General features: G+C 37.6%; 1 protein-coding gene across 1 annotated transcript in view; it reads left to right on the forward strand.

Annotated features, from left to right (window-relative positions):
- The first annotated feature begins 335 nt into the window (after window positions 1-335).
- samd12 (sterile alpha motif domain containing 12) overlaps window positions 336-20,365 on the forward strand; it is a 132,834-nt gene continuing 112,804 nt past the window's right edge. The window contains exon 1 of the mRNA XM_015390898.1: window positions 336-471. Coding sequence (XP_015246384.1) covers window positions 459-471 — 13 coding nt within the window. The 5' untranslated portion in view covers window positions 336-458. The remainder of the gene's footprint in view (window positions 472-20,365) is intronic.

A 20,365-nucleotide genomic window follows, 5' to 3' on the forward strand; every position in this document is an offset into this window, starting at 1 on the left:
TATATATATATATATATATATATATATATATATATATATATAAAATTTTGGTTTATTTACTATTTTTTTCCCAAAAGGGAGTACCAGTTTTATTTAAAAAGATTATTCTTATTATTATTATTTGTTAAAGCAGTTAATAATTTTCAAGTGACGCTTCTTTAGTGTATCCCCTACGTAATGGCACGTAAAAGGCGACATATTAAATATATTATAATATACTTTCTGGAGATTCTCCTTGTTTGTTCTTTGCAACAGTGTTCAGGAAGCGCTGAGAACTACACTTCCCACCATGCCTTGCGAGGCAGCAGCTGTGCGCTCTTGCTTTGCCCGCAGCAAACTGATGATAACACGCCGAACAAGATAGAATGAAGGAGCGCTGAGTTGTTATTTTTTTTTTCATTTTTATAATCCCTAATTTCGGCTGGTGAAAATAATGTCCAACTCTATGGAGTAGCGCGATGGCTGTCGAAGGTAGGGCTGTTTTATCTGTGTTATTATGCTGTTTGTTTATTTTATTTTTTTATTTTGTGGGGGGGTTAATTAGTTACAGTTGGTTGTTTCCAGCATTGAACCCAGCCAGCTGAGCTGTGATTGGAGATATGGCAGTGATATTGCTGTTGTAGCTCCGTGGAAGTGGAATGACACACCGCTGGTATTGTCCACACAGTCTCTGTATGGCGCGGCTCCTGCTGGGGAACAGGTCTTTGCATAATCACCTCCGGCTTTACCTGCAGTTTCGTGTTCTCTGGCGGAAGAGCCGCAGTAATTGAGCTCTTCTTCCCTCATATGTCATTATATATTGTATCGTTTCATGCGTTTGGATGCAATACAGAGCGCCCTGTGTGCGTGCGTGCGCGCGCGCTCCGGCTGATCTCCGGGTCTAGTCCGTCTGAAGCTCCTCATGTGAGGCAGCAGGTGTTCCTACATGTGGACTGAAGGAGTCACTCTCTCCTCCTCCCTATTGGCACATTCCAGTTAAGGTAACAGCCTCTGAACGGTTTGGAGGCGCAGAAACGACCTGCAGGATGCTCGGTCAGTCTCCCCTCCTCGGTGGCATTTTATGGATGGAGAAACCGATGAGAGGTATGTTGGCGATTCATGCTTGCGCTCCCGGATCTGTGCTTCTGCATGCAGACATGAGACTGGTGTTACTGCATTCAACCCATTAGGTTATTTGTCTCTGACAACCTTTACGTTGGAGGCGTTGCGCCATATGACCTTTAAAAGCCTTCCTCCCCTTTAATTTATATTGATCATTTTCCTCTGAGAAAGTTGTGGGTTATTGTGGTTTAGACTGACTAAACTAAACAACATAGAACGCAGTTTTATTTAATATTTAATATTTTACCAAGTCACAAACCCCTCAGAATAACGGGGTACATGGGGATTGTAAAGCTGGAGTTTTCTAATCTTACTTTGCATCTCATGGTGTTTACACACTGCAATGTTTTCCACATTTTGCCATCTTACTTCAATTCAATTTAGGTTATTTATATAGCACCAATTCACAACACATGTAATCTCAAGGCACGATACAGTTCACCAGATCCTACAGTCAAATTGATTCAAAGTTTTCTATTTAAGGAAAACCAGTTGATTGCATCGACTCATTGACTAATGCAATCCCTCACACTAAGCATGCTTGTAGTGACAGTGGAGAGGGAAAAACTCCCTTTTAACATGAAGAAACCTCCAGCAGAACCAGGCTGAGTGTGAGCAGCCATCTGCCGAGGCCGACTGGGGTTCAAGGAGACAAAAGCAGAGATACAAACTGTAAAAACAGGAAATACACAGTGAGGCAGACGAGCTCCGAGCCAGCTCCCATGTCAGAGGATCCTAAAGCTGTAATGCTGCACGTTTTGATTAAATATGATTAATCGACATTAAATGGTTAATGTTTTTGATATGTAAGATAAATGTTGTTTGTATTTACAACAACACATCTCAGTATGTGCCTCCACAATTGTGTTATACATTCTCAAAAGCTTGTATTCTGGACTTTGACTGGGCCATTTTAACACATTCATATACATGGAATTGGTTGTATTAAAAGTCCAATTGGAAGGTGAACCTGAAAACGTTTGCAATCTTTCTTTCTCTTTTTTCTTTCCTGAGCTTTTTTTCCCCTAAAAGTCGAAGGCAAATCATATTTGAATATCAAATATATAAATGTACTCTTTATCACACCATATTTTAGCAAAATTTAGAAAATTTCTATTTAAAAAAATCCAATCTTAAAATATTTTATGCAGGCCAGTTAGTTATACGTCAGCTTGTACACCTACACAACAACTTCTTTCCCACTTTCCTCCTCTAAATAAATAATATATGACAGGAGAGTCATCCTCTTGCATGTTTCCGCTGTCCATAGCGTTCCTTGACAGTGTCATTTCTAAGTCACCAATTTAGTGCTACTTGGTCCCAATGGAATTTCCCATTTGGAACCTACTAGCACTAAGTTGCTAACTGGTTAGCAAGATGTTTCTGAGACACCGGCCACAACCAAACTTGCTGGCAAATCTTCCGCCAAAACAATCCTTACCCCTTGATAATTGACCAATCACATTCACTTTATTCACTCGTGTAAAGTCGGGCACCACTCGGGAGAATTCGGAAATTTAACGGTTGGAACAGACGTTTCCCTACAACCTCCAGTTTATTCCTCATTCAACTCTGACCATCTTTCCTTCTCCTGGTTTGTTAAATAATTGCCCCAGTATGATACTAGCACCACCATGTGTCATGCTGAGGACTTAATGCTTAGATCAGGGCTTCACAGCCTAAAGAGGATGTATTTTTGTCACAGTATCATTGTGATATAATAAAATTGCAATTGCTATCTATTATATTGGTAGTTCCATGATGAATTTCTTTCAAATCTGTTAACCTTAGATCCTGAAATTGACCACCGGTTACTGTGTCCATGATCTTAAAGATAACAAACTGTTGTTGAAAAACACATAGAGGAGACAGAGGAATGAGCAAAATACGGATTTTAGCATTTGATATGCTGCAGGCCTGGTTTAGGAGGATGTGTAGGAGGACGAGGAGGTTTTCCATTATAGTTTCCATTTTAGCAAAATGCTGTATGGTAGGTTAAAATCATGAACAGAGCCCCTTTTTTTTTGCATGCTGTCTCACATGGCTTTAGTCAGACAGTAAACATGACTTCTCATGGGGTTCTGTTGAAAGTCGTTTTTTAAAGAGGTGCACAGAAGAAACAACCGTGCCTGTTTAAAGCCCACTGGATTCTCTATGAGAGAGGATATCAAAGTTAACATCTGTGAAATTAGATGAAAGAATCTGTGAAAATAATTCAAAATATTCCATTCTACAAATACAGGTTTTTGGTCTTACAAGACTGTTAAGTATCCCAGAGAAACTGAAAACATCTGAAAAAGACAAAAAGTAAAATTTATGCAACATTTTTTAACTGCTGTTTTTGTGAAAACGCAAAGAATGAAATAAAATAATTCTCATGTGAACAGTTTGTGCCGGTGGTCACCTCTGTGTGATGTGTGATTCACTGACTTGTCATTGTGAGAGATGATTTACGAGTAACATTTGATTTCAGTGAAGCTTCAGTAGCAGCCAGAACTGAGCACAAGAGCAAATGTTTTTATTACAACTTCAAAGACAAAAACCATGGCTAAAATATTACCATGCAATAGATTCTTTAGGGATGCAGACAGAACGCTGTGTCTCAGACCTTTACTTTAGCAAAGGTTAAACAAACGCTAAAATGTTTCAGACCAACAGATGAAGGTTATTTTCTCATAAAGATGATCTAAAAGAGCTAAAACAAAGAAAAAAAAAGAAAACAAACTCAAATTATTTAATTCATTAGGGGAACAGAAAACATCCAAATCAACTGAATTCTGTCTGAAAAGGTAAATTGTAAAATAGATATTTTCAACCACTTTTTAGTGCCACCAGCCATGTAGAAGCCTGATTAATGACTGACTGAAAGGATTAAGAGATCACCTACAAAAAATGTACAAAACAACCCAAAGTAGGCTAAGAAATCTCGAAAAGCAACACCTAAATACATTTAAGACAGATGAGAAAAAAGGCATCAGCATTTATCAATCTAGAAAGGGTAACAAAATCATTTTCAAGTTCTTTGGGATTCCAGTGATTTTAGTGAAGGCCACTATCTAGAAAAGAAGAAAACATTGGTGAGCCTTCGCTGGAGTGGCTAGTTTACCTAAATTATTGTTGAAAGGCCACAGAATTACCTTAAACTGGCCTTACATCCTTAAACTTTTCAATATGGCTAAAATAAAACTGTTCTACAGGGAAGTCTGGCCCAGAGTCCTCCACAGCGTTGGTTGGGACAGCTTATTCTCCTTTTATATTAAGTTTTCTTTCTGGAACAGCTTATTGTTGTTATTTAGCTTATCCTTAATATTTAAATTGGTTTTAACATTAGTAATATTTTACTATGCAAAAGTTCTTTAATAGAGCCTAGGCGGATGTTCAACTGAAGAAACTTATTGCTCTCCTACATCCACCTGTGATACACCTATCAGCTTTGAACCACGCCTCCAAGAAGGCCAATCGGCATCCAAAGTTCATCTTCATCACCTCCGATCCGCACTTGTCTGCTCCTGTTGATGCGCTGTCTGATTTCATTCAGATGACCCCATTTCAACCCACCTCCATCCCCTCCTCAACCATCGTAGCTTCATCAGGGTTTCATTCCTCCTGGACTCTTACTGTGTTCCCTGTTTCATCTCAACTGGGCCGGCAGAAGACCGGCATGATGAGCCTGGTTCCGCCAGAGGTTTCTTCCCAACTGGGAGTTTTTCCTCTCCACTCTCGCTTAATGTTTGCTCATCATGGACAGGTTTCCTCATCCTGTGTTATCCAAGCACCAGCTCCACTGGATCTCCCCATAAATCTCAGCATACCGCCTCCTTAACCAGCAGTCTACAGACTCACCAACTTCATCCATCTCCACTCCACCACCAGTTTTAGGCCTGGGGGGGAAACAGGCCTATTCTTTGCTCCTGTTCATGCATATCTATCAAAATTAAGAGCTTTGTTACCTGCCGAGGTCTGAGCTCCAAAGACAAAGTCATTGTATCAATAAATTTCTTCTAATTGTCTTTTCTCTTCATGTGATTTTATCAGATTGAAGTATCCTTAAACCCTTAGTATATTTACTTCCTAGGAGGTATTGACAATGTTTGGTTAGCTATTTAAAAAAAATGTAGTGAGTTAAGCTACAAGTTATTCTACATTTGATGAAACTTCACTACACTGAAGCTGCTAACCAGAGAAATACAGAATTTCATTTTACAAAGAAAGAAAAGAGGTCTTCAAAACAGTTATATTTAAACTGCTGTTTCAGTGCGCAGAGTGGACAAAAAACTTGTGCTTAGATTTGTTCCTGACAGAAGAACAATATCCGGGGGGTAAAACACAGTTTTACAGGAACATCACTATTTTAAGAAGTGATGTTTTGAGAGGAAAAACACAAAAAGCTCCACTTTGCTGCGTCATTTTTTCCCCCTTCTCTGTGCTGCAACAATAACCCGTCGAAGGAGAATATGAACATCTACTAAATCATTTAGAGCCTGTGTAAGGACAAAAACCTTTGGAAAAAAGCAAAGGTCCAGAAGGATCCACTCGCTGTGTTGGCTTTAGTTTGGAAGACACTTTTACTTGTGTTTAGTGTGTTCAGCAAATCCAGGCAATGAGAGACAGAAAATGTGTGCACTGCTCTTCTCTGGGTATACGTTACGTCAGCAGATTATTTGAATTACACTCCAGGGGTGGGGGTTGATTTAATTAGGGTAAAAAAAAAAAAAAGAAAAGATGTCTTGATAATCTGCTGTAGTCACTTTATCGCAAACTGCTCTCTGGTGCCTGAGTATAGTTGTGAATGAAAATGCCCTTTCTTTAACAGTTAATATAAACGCATCTTATGAAATTAAGCCAGTAGTGGAGTGAAAATGTTTGAAAAATCTAAATAAATGAGGAATGACTTTATATTTACACTACTTTACTTTTTCCGACACACTCCTAATTTTCTGTACACCTGAAGAGACTGTGTTAAATATTTTCTGCACAGATGGAGCAGCTTTCCCAAAATAGATTTAAAGTTACTGAAAAGGACAAAGTCATCACCTGCTGACCGGAGTTAATTTTAGCTGTACTGAACTGACTCTGAGCTGTGTTGGATCTGATATGGTATCTGAGAAAGAAGAAAAAAACCATCCATTAAAGAGATTCTGCAGCGCATATTACTGTAGTCCTGATTCTGCATTTCCATTGGATGCTGCTGCTCCTTTGGGCTAAAATATGCTGAAAACAGCGATGTAGCAGAGGACATTGGGGTGTTGTTTGACCATAGCTGAAAGAATTCATGGTTGGGGGACAGTATTTCAAACTAACTCCGGTGAGGGAAAAAGAAGAGGTGTTTTAATTGAGTGATATGACAGAGGTTGTATAAAGAGCTCCCCAAGGTGTTGTTGGCAGGAAAGAGAGTGAATGAGCATGGGAGTCTGTTTATGCAAATATGTTATAGATGCCAGACAGGCTGCCAGCCGAAGTTAATGAATTTACATCAGGAAATATAAGATAAGCTTATATTTTATTAATGAAGGAAATGAAAAACCTGCTCAAACCAAAAGTCTTGTTAATTTTCTTGATTCTGATTACAATAGTCTATATTTGCTTAAATGCTCACTATAGATATTTCCTTGGATTCCTTTCAACTCATGTGAGTCTTGTTCATGTATGTCTTTTACTCTCTTATAGAAGTTTTATTTACCAAATTACTGGACCTTATAAATTTTCATACATCTTAAACTTCTTTTATATTTAGTCACATTACAAGCAAAAAATTCAGGGTTTATTGGGATTTTAAAAAGTGCATAATTATAAATTATAGATGAGGATTTTTTTCAGTTCTCAGCAACTGCACATCACTCTTAAACAGAATGATGTGCAGCCCTTTTATACAGTTAGCTAAAATGCAGTACAGCCAATTCCTTTTACAAGTAGCAGTGAGTATTTAAAGTTTTCAGTTGTGACCTCAAAATAAGTCTTGCTGTTCTCTAAAGTTTGGTCATAAAGCCTCATCCAAAGCTATCCAGTATAATGTCCGACAGCCCAAAGGTAACTATGGAGGAGCTACAGAGAAGCTCAGTCTGTTGATACAATATTACATTATGCATTAAATTAGATTAGAACTCCAGTGGCAAATAGTCTGTACTTATAAATTGCTTTTTTCAAATAAGTAGACTTGACCAAAGTGCTTTAAACTTTATTCAGACAAGGGTTGGGCAATTAATTGCATTTGCAATATAATCCCAAGTTAAGGATACATGCTTATGGTTTGTGCAAAGGAAAATCTAAATAAAATTGCAATATTGCTAGAAAATAATCACAATTTTGATTTTTGGCTAAATTGTTTAGCCCTACATTGTGCAGATGCTAAAGCAACGTCATACTAATGCTTGGCAATCAGGTGTGAAGATAAACAGAACCTAAGTATACCAATTAGGGTTCTGACCCTTCTCCTGTAGAAAACTGTTGGACAGAGCTGCAGCACTGTTTTATTTTTGTTGAAATTAGGGGTGTCCTTATACAAGTTTGAAATTTCTGATACAATGCTGATTTTGCAGCTTTGAGAATCAACAGTTATTGACCCAATAAGGTATTAACATGAATCATACCAAATTTCTTTTTTTTTTACTGCACTATTGGCTCGTTTTTTCGACAGTAGGCTGACAGGAAAGGGGGTATAAGAGAGGGGGAGAGACATGCGGCTAAGGACCACCGGTCAGAATTAAACCCGGGTCAGCCACATCGAGGACTAAGGCCTCCGTACAAGGGTCAATCCTTGAGATACTTTCAGCATTTTGTCTCTTTAACTTTGAAGGAAGTGGAGACTTGGCCATTAGAAGACCAATATCTAACTACTGTATGGAGACACATGTGCGTTCTCTGGGATCAGAGTCGGGATTTGGATGTAATTTCCGGTCACAGCGATGTTTACCCCCATGGCTGAAGTTGTTCCCTTCATTTTGTCAGTCTTCCCTCTGTGCATCATGCCTGTGAGATGCTCTGGCCTGCTCTGCCAGCCTGTGCACCCATTCAGAAAACTCTACTCAAATCAGTCAGTACGATGGAGGCGCTGCCATAGATTTAGGTGAATAAACACATTTTTCTAGCCACTGATGACAGATTACACCTTGCTTGGATTAATCTAGAGCTACGCTGAGAGAGGATTTTCTTTCTGATCTAATTCAGAATAAATGGGATTAAGATGGCAGAGATAAGGACCGTGTCATTTTAGGGCAATGTTGTGTAATAGTTCTCCTTCAGGGGGACCTTCAGCTATCTTTGAAATACTGCTGTCTGATGCTCAGAAGAACACCAGAAAATACCTTCTGCAAAAATCTGTCCATCTTGAAAACTTGCTGGTATATAGAAATAACTCTTATTTAGTTCCACCCTCATCGCTTGCAGGAGTAAGTTTTGGGCGACCTGAATGTCTGTCACACAGACATGAGAGGTTCATTCATTAGAATTAAAGTGGACATGTCTCTGCCCTGAAGGCTTCCGCTGCCTCAGCTTGTGTCACCTTATGTGACTGTTTGCTCGCTTGGAGGAAATCCAGGAAAAGTAAAACCCAGCAGGGTCCTGTCTGAGCTGAGCACTCGTAAAGATAAACTTACCTGTTTCTCTTTAACTGCCATTACTAATGGTATTAGTGATTAGCTTTATCTTCTAGTAGTCTGTATCAGTATTTTTTCATTTCTTGACTTCAGTGAAAACTAAAAACATTTCTATGCAGAGCTCTCCTCTAGTTCAATGCCAATTTTCAAATCAAGACATTGTCCACATCATTTGAACTTGAGGTGAATCCGTTGTGCATCCTCTCCTCAGAGGATCTGCAGCTAGCGCTATTCTTGAGGTTAGTGACTGTTTAAACACTTTACTGTTTTAAAACCCTTTTTTTCTTTAAAGTCGGAGTGTTTAAGATTTAATCCTATCTAGTGGTGCACTTAATGAATTACAAACAGCTGAGAAGCAAATTCTGGTGCCCTAAACTGCGTAATAGCTTCTATGGTAGAAGCTGAGTCTCATAAATGTGACGGGCTCATAAACTTGCATGAGTTACTTCAGGTCTTGAAGTAGAGAGGAAACATAATTACCTTCACAAAGGAGGTTATGTTTTTAATGGCGTTGGTTTGTGTGTGTTTGTCTGTTTGTGTGCTGGATAAGTTGAAAAGTTATGGAATTTGTAACATGATATTTTTATCAGAGGTGTCCCTCATGCCAGGGAACAATCCATAACATTGTAGCGATGGTCCAGATCATAAGCTGGAAACAGACATTTTTTTAATGATTCTCTAACATTGTGAAATGGGGATAATTGGCGGAACAAGCAGTTTCCCATTAAACCAGAGGCTGGCAGCAGTGACCATTAACAACATCTGCATCGGACTCAAAAAGTTTGCAGGTATTTTACTGAAGAAAAAACACACACAAAAAAACTGTGTTTGTTTGTTAGCAGGATTAATTGAAAACTTATGAACAGATTTGATTTCCTTTTGTGTGTTTTTTTTTTTCACCAGAGGTGCAGCTCATTCCGAGGAACATTTTATTTAAATTTGGTAATGATCCATCTCAATTGCAAGTTTTAGGTCTGCACTCTCCGAGTACTTTTCTAGTTCTATTTTTCTAATTTTGCAAGTAAATTATAATCTAATAGATTTCCTCTTGTTTCTTTTCAGCAGTTTATATCAGCTGATTAATAAAGGAAGGTGGGCGTTGGGTTGTTGCTTTTACTTTGGTCTATTCTTGGCTGGATGGAATATATCTACACCATCACCCTTTACACATCTGCTTGAATAAATGAAGAAACATGTTGATAATGTCACGGAAAATGCTTCTGAAAGAAGCTTGTGGTCACCTGCTAATATGACTTCTATAAAGAACAGCAGCAGCTGATATCTGTTGCAGTTGAGCTTGTCCAGTGTACGCTAACAAAAAACCACCCATCTCTGCTAACGATAAGAGTAATTGCTGGGCTACACGGTCCTTTTTCTAACATAACAGCAAAATAAATAAAACCCAAAACTGTTGTGATGAATTATCTGACCTTTCAAACAGGAATCCTGCAGCCTTTGCACCCATTTGATGCCCCGCTCCTTCATGAATTGTTTCTACCAGGTAAAAGCTATGCCAATGTTGATTCTTGTCTTTTACCGGTATGACCTCTTTTTTATTCTTAGTTACATTTTATTCAAGCATGCTGCACAAAGAGTAAGGATGGTCCTCCATTTTGACAGAAAACCGCAAATTGAATAATCTATAATCATCTTTGCCCGTTTTATTAACCTCCAATGAACATAAGTGTTCATAGACAGAGAAAATGGATAAGGGTATGAAGTTGATATCCTCTCATGGCAACTTCCATTGGGTTAACTGCTACCTACATATTAATAATCAACTAATTACAAGTTATGGAACCCCTTATTGTCATAATAATAATAATAATAATTGAACTTTTTTAATCTCATATTGGAGAAATTCACCTCTGCATTTAACTCATCCCCTTAGGGAGCAGTGGGCTGCCACCGTGGGGTACCTGGGGAGCAGTGTGGGGTTAAGGGTCTTGCTCAGAGACTCAGAGTGGCAGTCTATGGGAGTGGGGCTCAAACTCAGAAGCTCAGGGTTCCAAGCTCTATTCCCTAACCACTAGGCCGACACTCCCAATTAGACTGAATATGTATTTATGAAAGCAATGTTTGATTTTTGGTAAAAGAACTCAAATTGGTTGCATGCTATTCCTTTAAGAACTTAAAGAGGTTTTCCTCTAATTAATCCATGACACATGCCTGACTGATAGCTTGTAGCAGCAACAGGTGGGGGAGGGAAAGCATCACTTTCTGACAGGTGAAATGGAATGATTAAGCATTTTATCAACTTGTTAAGGTATACAGAACATACATTTTCACAACAAGATAGAATCGCGTTTGTCTCAAATGCTTTTATTGTAATTGACCTTCAAATTAAAGACATTTTAGATCAATGTCCCTTAATCTATAGTGTGCTTTGCAGCGTTATTATTATTATTATTTGGTCCCACATGGACAGTTTGATTAAATGTAAAAAAAAAAATAAGCTTTTTCAGGTTTTTTTTCCCAAACTTGCCTTATTTTCCTCTAGAGTAAATCTTATCTGAGTGAGTCTCAAACGTACAGAAAAAATTCAATTAATAATTTTTACTTGATGTGAAAAAAATATAGAAACATCTGACCTCTGTTTTGTATTTTACTTCAGTGTTAAAATAGCTGACAGCATAGGTCATTGTCTGAAGAGGGCAGAACAGAATCTACTGCATTCTGTAGCTTTATTGACTTCTGTGTAATATATGAGTAGCAGGAAAATAAAACCCGTGAGAGGCCAGGTTTTTGCTGAATGTTCTATTCAGTTGTTTATTTTTTTATTTCACCCTTGTAAAGTACATCCCCTCTTTTCTCTCAAATGAGAACTTTTGTGCTTCTTTTCCCCTGAAAATGTGTCCTTCTATTGTGCCAAAAGCAGAAACTTGGCTGCATGTCAGCGCTGTTCTCTGATGACCATACAGCTCGCTGCCTCCTATTCTGCTGACTGATTGAAGCTGCAGATATGACACAGATTGTGTATCCCTGATTACACATCGAGTACAGATGGATGAAGCCAGTGTCAGGTGAAAATGGCCATTATGGGGCTGTTTTTGGCACTGCTGAGGATTTGATTCATTCGTCACCTGCTCAAGGATAAATGGATGAAAAGATCCATGAAGTGATGATTCACAATCTTCTAAACTCAGTAATTTCATCATGTAGTATTAAAAATCTACATCAGTGGTGATAGATTCTTGTGATTAGAGGAAACATGGAATCAGTCAATGTTGAGGCAAGTGTTTCTGTCAATCTGGAAAATATTGCTCCTCAATTTTCAAACAGACAAAATGTAATTCAAAAGGAAGAAAGATGACTAACAACTAGTTTCCCGGCTGAAATCAAAATTAGGAAACTAATTCCCAAAACTGAAACACTGAAAGAGGTTATATCAAATATCAAAATCATAGCATTTTTGGCTACAGTGTGTATTAACTGTGTTTTAAAAAAAAATGCATTTCAATCAATTATAAATTTTTCAATTACAAAAGTACCAAATTATTTATTTACCATGGACATTTTTTTTTGTCATTCCCGTTACCTTTGCAGAATCAGTGGGAAACTTTCTAGCCTTTTTAAACACGTTTATCCACAGACAGAGTCGGTGTTTTCCATTTGGATTTCTATGGCATTTGTGCTAATGAAGTGAGACCAATGTGCAGCGTTTAAACTCAAATGTCCTCACTCAAAACCTGTCTGCCGTGCACCCAACTCTGACAAACTGTGCTACCTGTGCTTTCTTGCTTCAGTGCTTTACTTCGTGCACTCGACAACATTTCTACGTGCTTGATATGCCGTTTGCCGTGTTATCACAAGTTTCAGCCCTAAATGTCTATCGGCAAATCAATGAATATGCACTTTTCTATCATTTTCGGCTGATCAGTTTTGGTGGATACCAGCCTTTCAAGTAAATAAACCTGCAAGTCTTCAGCTGATGATAGGACAAGATTATAAAAGACTAAAGAGTCTCTTTATTTGAAAAGGTTTAAGTTTAAATGTTGTTTATAAAGAGTGTTCTAACATATTTCTGTCTTTTTCTAATCAATTCCACATCATCTTTGGAGAGATAAAAAGGAAGTTTTTGTCTGACCAAGATGCCCAGCAAATGCTAACTACTAACTACAGAAAATCAGCAAAAAGACCTTGAAGAACTGTTGGGAATGGTGCTGGAAGGATTATGATTATTGGCTTTTTTAACATTAGGGGACCTGAGCAATTTTTTTTGTCACTGATTATATCCTGGGCTATTTTTCTATATATAGGTTTGATTTGTAAGGTTTTAGTTTATGATCTTAAATGGATATTTAGAAAAATGGCTTAAAGAAAAGGAAAAGGTAATTTACATTAAATATTTTAAATGTGTTTAATGAGTCAATGCAATCAACTGGTTTCCTTAGATAGAAAACTTTGTATCAATTTGACTGTATGATCTGGTTGAACTATAAAGTGCCTTGAGATGACGTGTTGTGAATTTGGCGCTATATAAATAAACTGAATTGAATTGAATTGAAAATTTACAGATGACAAATGAACCGTTGGTTTTCTTTTTGTCAAAAATACTTTGCATAAAAAAGAAAGTGGATAAAAGTGTTGCTAAAATAGCATTGATAACATCAAATGCTTTGTTACTTTGCATTTTCTTTGATTAAATAGCTTTTTGTACCTTTTCTTTTGAATTAGCTGAAAAAAAGATCGCTCTACTGCTTACAATGACTGCATTACATTTCAGAGCTTCACATAAATAACCATTATTAAAATAATAATGTAAAAGATTAACACCAGCAAAATATCTATCAGATTCTGGAGAAGATACAGGACGTCATTAGGGTTACGATAGGAGGTATTTTGCCTAATTTGAGGTCTGTTAAACGTATAGATATTGGAGAAGAGAGTTTTGGTGTTTTGACACAGGCAGCAAAATTTGGTCCTGTTTGGGTTAGTTATGTACAGTTAACTAGTGCCCCTTACTTTCTCCTGCTCTCACCTACTCAACTAGGAGTTTTCTTTTCAAACACAGTTTGCCAATAGTTGTAAATTCAAACAATTGTAATAGTGATTGTGTGTTTGGCCATTTAAAGTCTTCGTTTGATAAGGTTTTTTACTGAATAGAATGAAGTAAAAAAAAAAAAAAAAGAACCCAAGTTTTGGTATAGAAATTCATTTTGAATTTAACTGCAGATGCATCTAGTTTTGAAAGTTTTAACAAACTTTGAAGCAGCAGAATGCAATGGAATGCAGTGAAATCATAAACTTCTCTCTTGGCCAGGATTGTTAACGTTTGTGCAGTTCAAATAGACTAAGTTTGTCTCCTTATGAAATAATAATAGCCTTTTCTCAGGTCTAAATTCAGACAATCTATTTTAGTCATCCTTTGAATGTTTCCCTTTGAAACACTAACGGCTTAATGCTGCAGATTCATGCTTCACTGCGAGCCAAAAGAACAACACCGCTCTGCCTTTGCACTTCAAACTAGGTCATTGCTTTACTTTTCTTACCAGCCCTTTCTTACTGATACATTTGCCTTTCTTTCTATCTCTAACATTGCTTTATACTCTCCACCCATTTATTCTTTTTCCTGCCACAAGCTTCTTTACAAAGATTGAAAGCGGGGAACATCTGTGCCTTCTTGACAAAGAAGCAACCAATCATAGATGATTCAGCCCTGAGGTTATAAAGGGCACACTGTGAAGAAGTTTGAGCACAGTTAAGTTTGATACGATGGATGACATGGTGAGTCAAGACCACATGGGGAGTCTGGCTTGGAGTTCAACTCAGTTCTTGGCGTTACTTCAAAACTCAAACAAGCTCAATCAGTCAGATGTTATGCTTCACTTTGGTTTGCCATGTCAGTTCCTAATCTTCAATTTCCTGTATTTTCACATCAATCAAATTACTGCCAAGGCTTTTATGTAGGGGAAACTTGGGAATCTGTGATGATGTAATGATGCAACTGTGGCTAAGCTTACTTCTATCAAATATCAATGTAGCCTTTGAAAAGAGGCTGAATCTCATGTTTGCTATCAATATATTAGTGTATTATTGAGTTGTCCTTTGTGAATGTGATTGAGTGTCTCTAGAACATATGTGGTAAATGATCTGGCCCACAATATACATTTTTCAGGCCCACATGAGCCAAAAAGGCAAATGTTATAGAGTTAGAGTAAAGTGTAAAAAGTTGTTTGTGCGCTTTCAGCTGCCCCCTTATTCAGGGGTCGCCTCAGTAAGTCAGTTTGAGTCAGATTTGGCTAAGATTTAATGCTGGAGCATTTCCTGTCGACCAGGATTCAAATTGAAATCTCTGAATTGCAGTCAGATTTAAACCATTATTTAATGAGGATTCCCAGTGTGCAAAGCTGCTAAATAAATGGGATTCAAGTTAACACCAGAGCAGTTCATACATGAAATGTTTAAATTAAACGGGTCATTTATACAGCCCTACCCAGCCCTCTAAAGGCACAATGATGCTGAAGCGACCCAATGTGGCTCTAACATAAAGCTCTTTCAATGGTTAGTTTGACTTGTGTCTACAGAATGTGCTCAAGTACAAAAGCTTTATTTGCTCAACATCAAGATAAATCTTTTTTTATGGTACTTGCATGAGCTCCTGTCAAAACTTCATTATGCTATTCACTAGTATTTGTGTGTTTGAACCTGTTATGAAGCGCTGTGTTTTCCCCCTAATGTTTTGTTTGTAAAAAAAAAAAAGGTCTAGTTTCCTATTTTATAGAAGTCATATGTATCCACATTACTTTCTTGAGCTAAAGAATGTTTTTTTGTTTTTTTTTAACCAGCTCTGAATCCAAATGGTGTTTCGTTATTGGATTGTTGTGCAAATCATAGATTGTCCATAACGAACACCATGTTCAAGCATAAGGATACCTATTGATGCACTTGGCAACAGCACACCTTAGGCTAGAGGTCTACTATTGACTTTGTAGTTGTATCTTGCCATCGTTGGCTGCATGTATTGACATCGGGGTGAAGAAAGGGGCAGAAGTGTCCACTGATCACCTCCTGGTGGATGAGCTGGATATGCTGGAGGAGGATCAAGTCGGACAGACTTGGCAGGCCCAGGCAGGTAATGAGGGTCAGCTGAAAACGTCTGCTGTAGTCCTCAGTCAGGGACGGTCAACTCCAGGAGAGCTCCAAACGGGCTTAAATTGTAAAGCAACCCCAACTTTTAAAACCTTTCCAGGAGTCTGTCAGTTCTCCTAGCTTGCACCAGAGCAATCTGTGGTTGGAGCACTGATGTATTTAAGTAGCACGGAGGGGCGTCCTCCTAAGCACATTCAAGGTTAGATGCAAATCAAATAGCAAGTTCTTGTTCTTCAGGGTTGTCAGAGTCTTTTCTTGTTTGTGGGCTCTTTGTTTGGTATTTTAGTTGGAATGAGTTCCATGACTGAATTTTAAATGATTGGAAGCTAAAACTGCAATCCTCCCCTGTTCTTCAGAGATGGCTTCTCTCTTTTAACAAAGATGGATTCCTTCAAAACGTTCAAACCATCTGTCCTCTCTGTCCAAAATCTGGACATCTTGGTCTACAAAGGTAGATCCTTTATTCTTGAGATGTAAGTGTACAGCTGAGCCTTGCCTAGAGTGTCTGGCTCTCCTATGCTGTGTCATGTGTTCGTGTAGCTGTTGTTTGGTTTCCTCAATAAAAGAGGGTGTACAGACCTCACTGTGGATCACATAAACATCATTCAGCTTAGGTCTTTAAGATGAACCATTTTTTGACTTAGTTTATGTGGTATTTTAAGGAAATTCTGTAAAGATTCCTGACACATATGGAATTACAATGTTTTTGTGTCTCCGTTTTCTCCTGTGTTGTATGCAGTGTTGTTCTTCCTGCTACAGTAGTTGTTTTGGGCGCCTAAACAAACACCCAGTTTGGATAACCTCATGCTTCCTGTGATTTCCCTGAATATGTTTTTGTTCTTTTTGTTTTTCCCCTGTAATTCAGGGAATATTGTCAGCCCAGTTCAGATTACAGATAGTTTCTGTATGTTCCAGTGGGTGATGAGTCAAAAAGCAGGTACTGGTCATGACCAGATTAATCATTTACATTGCATATGGCTAACAGAAGTTTAGCTTTTTCTTGGAATACTTCTTGAAAATGTTTTGCATCAGAAACAAAGCATTGCCCTAAACGTTAAAAAGGTAATTTACCTTCCTAAAAATGCACAACTTTTTTATTCACCAGAACTGTGTTTTGGTGCATGTGCCGGGAAGGTCAGGGCAAAAACGAGGCTCTGGGTCCATCCAAATCCATCAAATTGGTAAGGACACTTAAGCCAAAGAAAAAGCGCATCAGCAGTCAGCATGATTGCTATTTAAATAGCACTGGCAATATGGAAGGTGGTAGGTAAAAGAAGCGGGATGCTTCCTAGCAATAGTTCGGTTAGCATATGGACCTACTGACATTCCTATCTGATGCATTTCTGTTTTAAGGTCTCTCACAATCCTTTGCATGGCACGATGTATGCATGCTGTAGTTCTTTTCTGGAATTCTTTTCTGTATTCCTATTGTAACAGTCAATCAATGTGCGTTTCTGTGATATACTTACATCTGTAAGTCTAGAGGCTGTATGGATTCTGTACAGCAGTCTGGAGTACCAATCCTTTCCTACCCACAATAGTGTTCTTACTGTTGTCATCACAAAATGTGAAGGAAGGGAAGCTAGGAGCTACAATTTGATAAATTCAGATGGAGCTTCTGATTCCTGAAATATTGCAACCCTCTAAAACTAAAAATCTTTGTTCTCAGTTCATCTCCAAAATTAAAAGATTACTATTGCTGTTATTATAACCAAAATTAATCTTTTTCATTAAACCATTTTTGATATTGCTGTCTCAGATGTTATGAACATGGACCTAAAATAATGTAGTACAACCCTTACATTCACATAATGATGCAGCTTGGTTTATGCTTCAGGTTTAATATTTATGCCTTAAAAATCCCACCTTGAAAATTAAATCCCAGTCATTTGCGTAAAATTGTTTGAACCTCTGAGTGGACAAATTACTTGTGCACAAGTATTGAAGCTGAACTCACTATTATTTAATAACAGCACGAATATTAACCCAATAAAATGTTCTGTGATAGTTCGCTGAAACACACAAACTCCATATTGCAGAGGCAGATCATGAATTTTAATGCTGCACAAAAAGCCTTTAACGGCAGGTTGGTGGATGACTATGAGTGCTGAAAAAAGGGAAATTAGTCCTACTTTTTATAAGCTTCTAAAGTAAGCATTGCTTGTCCTTTTCTTAGGAATACTGGATTGACTTACTGATCTATATGCTCTGTCTGAAACCAGGAATAGTTTCTCTATTTAGACACTGACTGATGCTTTAATTAAACGTCACACCTTTTCAGTTGTATCTTGGCTACATACTTGCTTTCCTTAGTGTTTAAGGCATATCTTGTCTTTAACATCAAGGAAGAATCGGCTGATTTCCTCAGCTTCGCATGCACAAATCTTTTAAAGTCTTTATTTTCTAAATTAGACAGTGATATTCTGTGATACCTCCACAGGAACTGCCCCTTTAACTAAGCCTTGATTGGGTTTCACAAAAGCAGTAGGACATACATTATCATGGTGATTTATTTTGTGCAGCTAGTCCACTCCAGAATAGGAAAAGCAGCCATACTTAGTTAATCCTGGTGCCTCATCTGTTCAGTCAGTGACACAACGATCCGAACCAATGATTTCTGTCAGGGATTTCATGTTCTTTGCTACATGTTTTTTTTTTTTTTTTTATCCGATGAAAGTGTATCTGTATGTGTGTGTATATGTAGAATGACAAATAAAAACTGCCAGTAAAGCATATAATTGAAAAAATAGCTAATGATCCTCTTACTTTTAATTTCTTTAAAATGCCTTTGAGGATGAAAGAGAAGATCTTGTGTTTCTTAGTATTATCCTATCATTGTCAGCTCAGTGATTTTCCTTTTCTTTGAGCTGAACTCTTTCTCACTTTATCCACTTGAATGGAATAAAACCCTCTCTAGCACCTGCTTTCATTTGACTTTTTAGTGCTGCTGGAACGTTTTTAATCGGTATTTAGTCACGCATCAGTTGACTCTGTAATTGTGGACGGTAATAATTGGCTCAGGCTCCAGGTTGCTTGATAAGTGGAATTCACTTGGCTGAATATGTTTATTTTCTCTACTCACACAAAGAAACTAAACTCTTCAGTTAGTCGGTTTTTCTGTAAAAAAAAAAAAAAAATTACTTTTTCTTTCCAAAGTTAAATTAATAATTGGTTTTATTGAGTTAATGATATAAAACCTTGGATGTGTAATAAGGTCAATTTGGCAAGCAATAATATATCTGCTAATGTAATTGATGTGGTCATTCTAAAACGAATCATATAATTTGTTTGAGCCAACTATTAACATTTTGCCAATAATTAAGAAAGGTTATCTGTATTTCTGTCTGTCGGCTCTTTCCACCAGTTTATCAAACTATTGAATGCATTTAACAGTAGCTGATTCCTTGCACTAAGTTTCACCAGACACAACCCGTTAAAAAAAGCATCAGATTGAAATATTCACTGAAAAAACAACTGTATTGCAAAAGATGCAGTTTTAATGTTGTATTATTAGTGTTTGATACTATTAACAGGTCTTAATTATAATATGTATTTGTTATTACATTGTTGGATATCCTGTTGGTTCAGACCTTCATGCGGAGCACATTACTACAGATTATTAAAAACATAATCAGGGTAATGTGCACAAATGAGGAGGTATAGTTTAGTTTCACAGCTGAGTAGCTAACTTCTAAGGCTGGAAGAAGCTTTAAAACCTCATATGAAAATGTAATTAAATCCCTTTATCGTCCCACAATGGGGAAATTCCCTCTCTGCATTTTGACCCATCCCCTTTAGGGAGCAGTGGGCTGCCGTTGTGCTGCGCCCGGGGAACAGTGTGGGGTCGAGGGTTTTGCTCAGTAACCCAGAATGGAGGCTGTAGGAATCTAACTGTGTTCTTGCAACCTTCTCGGAGCACAAATGCACTGCTCTAACCACTAGACCAAAAAAAACCCAAAAAGCGGTTTTCTTAGGGGGGCTCAGGAAAACGTAATGCACGTTGGGCCGGGTCAGCCTTTATGCCAGCGGGTCGGAGGTCAGACTCAGTTTCAATTAAATATAAACTGTAGAAGTTAAAGCCATGTCAAAGTAAAGCCACTTTTCTTCTTTTTTCGGTTTAAATGTTAATATGATATAAGACCTCCACCTGCTCGTTTGGTATTGTAACTTTTGGTATATTTGACAAAGGTTATATTTTTTTTCTCCCAATTGAAAAGAAAAAAAAATGTCTACATAGCATCTTAGGATTGCTTATACCATATTTCTAGAAATCTGTTTTCAGGCAAATTAAAGGTCACAAAAAAGATTATTTTTGTGCGCAGGGACAAGGTTGTTTTTTTTGTTTTTTTTTGGTAGTTGTAGAACTTGATAAAACTTGATAAGATACTTCACTTAGGTTTTTGTAAAGCACCAATGAATTTGCAGGAGGGATGTGGTAGAAATGAATTGAATAAATGAGCTATTGTTAGAGGTATATTTTAAAAAACGTATTAGCAACAATGTTGAATTTGTTACATAGTAAATTTGACAGTTATACCTCAGGAAATTACACTTTAAGCGGTACTTTAGCAGTTTAAAAA

The sequence above is a fragment of the Cyprinodon variegatus genome, unplaced genomic scaffold (genome assembly GCF_000732505.1).
Source record: "Cyprinodon variegatus isolate N-32 unplaced genomic scaffold, C_variegatus-1.0 Scaffold516, whole genome shotgun sequence".
Lineage (NCBI taxonomy): Eukaryota > Metazoa > Chordata > Actinopteri > Cyprinodontiformes > Cyprinodontidae > Cyprinodon > Cyprinodon variegatus.